General features: G+C 53.0%; 1 protein-coding gene across 1 annotated transcript; it reads right to left on the reverse strand.

Annotated features, from left to right (window-relative positions):
- Positions 1–722: 722 nt before the first annotated feature.
- On the reverse strand, positions 723–2,146 carry CPLX2 (complexin 2). The gene is made up of 3 exons (XM_042907197.1): positions 2,056–2,146; positions 1,744–1,919; positions 723–982 (listed from the first exon to the last, which is right to left on the reverse strand). Exons 1-3 carry the CDS (start codon positions 2,084–2,086, stop codon positions 785–787), a joined length of 405 nt encoding a protein of 134 aa, XP_042763131.1. The 5' UTR covers positions 2,087–2,146; the 3' UTR covers positions 723–784.
- Positions 2,147–3,208: the final 1,062 nt, after the last annotated feature.

Raw genomic sequence — 3,208 nt, forward strand, 5'->3', positions numbered from 1 at the left:
GCCCAGCCTGGCAGTGGGGCCCCAGGACCCAAGCAGAGAGGGGGGAGACAAGGGGCTGCTCTACCCTGGGGCCTCTCCACAGATGAGTTAAAGTCTGAAGAGGATCCATTTGGAGGGACTGGCTTGGCAGGGGCCATGCCTCTTCAGGTGGGGGTTGGGAGAGGAGTGCTCCTGGGCTGGGTGGTGTCATCTCAGGGGGAGGGAAGAAGGAGAGCCCCAGCCTCCTGCCCAGACCTAGGCCTGGCCAGAATACAATAGGGCCTCTCAGGCTGGGCCCTCACAGGGCAGGCTTACCCTGACTCCCTTCCTTAGAACCAGGCCACTCAGTGCCCCTACCCTGACCTAGAGGCCCACTGTGGGTCAGAGGCCAAAGGTCGGCATGCTGGGCAGGGCTGGAATGTGTCATTACTTTGGCTGGCTGGGGACAATGGTCCTCCTGGCAGTGGGGTGCATGAAGGAATGTATGGGGGTTACCACACTAGCATAGACCTTAGGCTTCTGGAGGGGGCCCTCAGTGCCTCTGGCACTGGATTCAATGCCCCCTGCTGGGGGAAGCTGTCTTCCCTTTTTCAAGCAACTGGGAAGTGAGGTGGGGGCTGAATACCCTGGGATGAAGGGGGTGTGAGGGAGTGCTGAGGGGGAGGAGTCCTGGCCAGGGAAGGGGGGCAGAGGTCAACTGCGGTTTTCCCCTTCAGAACTGAGACTTAACTGAATGAAAAGAAAGAACCAAAAAAAAAAAAAAAAAAAAGTAACAAGTGGAGTGGGAACAGGGCAGGAGGGCCGGTTACTTCTTGAACATGTCCTGCAGTGGCCCCGGGAGGTATTTGAGCACCGTGTCCAGGATGCTCTCCTCCTCTTCCTCCTCCTCATCCCCGCAGCCTGCAGGGATAGCCTTCTTGGGCCGGGTCAGGCTTCCCTCGCAGGGCTGCTCCAGGGCTGCCTTCTCCTCTGCCTCCTTCTCTTCCTTCTTCTTCAGCCCGTACTGGGAAGGGGGGAGGGCAGACATGAACATGAATGGGGCAAGGAGAGAGCTGGATCTCAAGGTCAAGCTGGCTCATCCGGGGCCGCCACTCATGGAAACTCCCCAAGCCTTAGTCCTCTCATCTATAAAATAGGGATAAGGATGCCTTCCTTATGGGATTGTGCCTGTTCTCGGCAGGTGTTCCAGAAAAGAGAGTCGGTGCATAGGGTTTCCTTTAAAATTAATACCTGCCCATAATAACTTCTCTGCCCTTCTGACATCCCCCAAGATTTCACATCTGAAAGTCCTCCCATAGGTTTCGATGACAAAACTTGATCTGAGCTGATGGGAGGCTACTTATAGCCTTGTTTTTTTGCAGTGGTGAGACTAGACATGTATGGAACTGCTTGGCATCAGGTGGCAGCTGCAGACCCATTGAGAGCGACATGTAACAATAATAGGTGCTTAGGGCACTACGGTACTTTCCCCAAATTCCCAAATTCTGGATTGCAAACATTTGGTCTCCAGTCTTGGGCACAAGACTGCGGACCATAGCAGCAAACATTCGGGAGCGCTTATCGTGTGCATTATCTTACTTAATCCCCATAACGCTCCTTTGAGGGAGGTGTTCCTGTGACACTCCTTTCTCCCTATGACGAAGAAACCTAGTGAGAGTTAGGTCTAAGGTGAGAGCAGGGATTCGGGGGAGCCTGAGGCCGGGGTTTGGGGGGACCGGCTTGACCTCAGTTCCTTACTCTCCCACGCGGATGGGTGATGCTGACCTTGTCTCGGATCTGCTGCCGGACCTTCTCACGCTCAGCCTCCATGCGCGCATGCTTGGCTTTACGCTCTTCCTCCTGCTGCCGCAGCGCCTCCTGTCGCTCCTCCTCCTTCTTCTGCGCGTCTGGGTCCTTCTCCTCCTCTCCCCCCAGCATCTTCCCCATATCCTTGGTGGCCCCTAAATCGGATGGGGTGGGGAAGGAGAGGATGGGGTCAGGGGGGACCAGGGCTGGGGATAGAAGGACTTGGTGCTCTGCGGGCCCCTCCCGCCTGGATTGAGACCCAGGTCGGGGAGTGGAGGGTGCGGGACTTACCTCCAAGGGCCTGCTTCATGACGAAGTCCATGACGCCGGCTCTAGTTAGCGTGCCTTAGCCCGCAGCCAAGGTTGCATGCAGGGCTACTGACAAGGCCTGGCTCAGAGATATGTGTCAACCTGCAAAAGTGGAGTCAGGGATCAGATGGGAGAGGCCTCTGCACAGACAGACAGCAGCCTCACCCTGGTTCGGGCCCTAGGCTGCATCAGCCCAGGCCAAGACCCAGTGCTCTGGCACTCAATGGAAAGGGGCTATTTCCTGAGTACTTGCTGCGTGCCAGGCACATACGTGTGGCCAAATATCTTCGGCTTCCGATTTTAAAACCTTCATCTTGCCCGTATGGGTTTAATTGGATTGAGTCCAGGAGTGCTAGAAAGAAGGGGGAGTTTGGAGTCAGGCAGAGCTGGGTTCTCATGCCACCCTCATTCCTTATTCACCATGTGACATTCAGCTAGTTCCTGAACCTCCTTGAGCCCCAGTTTCCTCCTCCATAAGATAGAATGGCAGTGCCTCTTTTCCCAGGGCTACTGTGGAGACTGGAGAAAATTCCAGCCTGGGCCACTGGGCCAACCACTAGATGGAATGAGCAGGGGATTAGGGCCCCAGCAAATCAGAGGCCGGTGAAAAACTGAGAACAGTCAGCTTGGATGAACATATCCAGACTTCTGAAATTAGGCAAATGGAGAAATAAGTTACTTTTATTTCAGGAAACATGTAAGTTTTGTGTTTTATAGCTTAATATTGATTTTTATTTTGAATTACACATGGGGGTTGGAGACATGATAATCTTCTTGGGGCTTAGGGCCTTTAAAGTACCGAGCACGGGCCTTGTAAGCACTCAGCTTGTGTTAGTCCTCCTCTTCTCTCTAAATTACCAACTTTCAATTTTTATTATATTTTTTATTCTTTCCTTTTTGGCCTCAGAAGATTTTCTCCAAATAAAATCTTAATGAGAATCTCAGTATGCAAGATCCCAATGTTAGTGGGGCGGGGAGGGTAGAGAGCTTGGAGCTTCCCTCCATCCTTGACCTCCTTCTACCTTGTTCCCCCCACATCCTTGAGAATTTGAACCCTGATACTGTAACTCTGAGAGATTTCCTTTTTATTTTAACCATTCAGTTTCATCACTGGCTTTTCATAGACAAAGCCATC

This window comes from Panthera leo, chromosome A1 (assembly GCF_018350215.1).
Source record: "Panthera leo isolate Ple1 chromosome A1, P.leo_Ple1_pat1.1, whole genome shotgun sequence".
NCBI lineage: Eukaryota > Metazoa > Chordata > Mammalia > Carnivora > Felidae > Panthera > Panthera leo.

What these genes read in the sequence shown, in the direction of transcription:
- CPLX2 (XM_042907197.1), bottom strand. Translation starts at nt 2,086, where the DNA reads ATGGACTTCGTCATGAAGCAGGCCCTTGGAG. An exon ending in CATGAAGCAGGCCCTTGGAG is followed by an intron (nt 1,920 to 2,055) that starts GTAAGTCCCGCA and finishes CATCCGATTTAG; the next exon opens with GGGCCACCAAGGATATGGGG. An exon ending in GGCAGCAGATCCGAGACAAG is followed by an intron (nt 983 to 1,743) that starts GTCAGCATCACC and finishes CCCCCTTCCCAG; the next exon opens with TACGGGCTGAAGAAGAAGGA.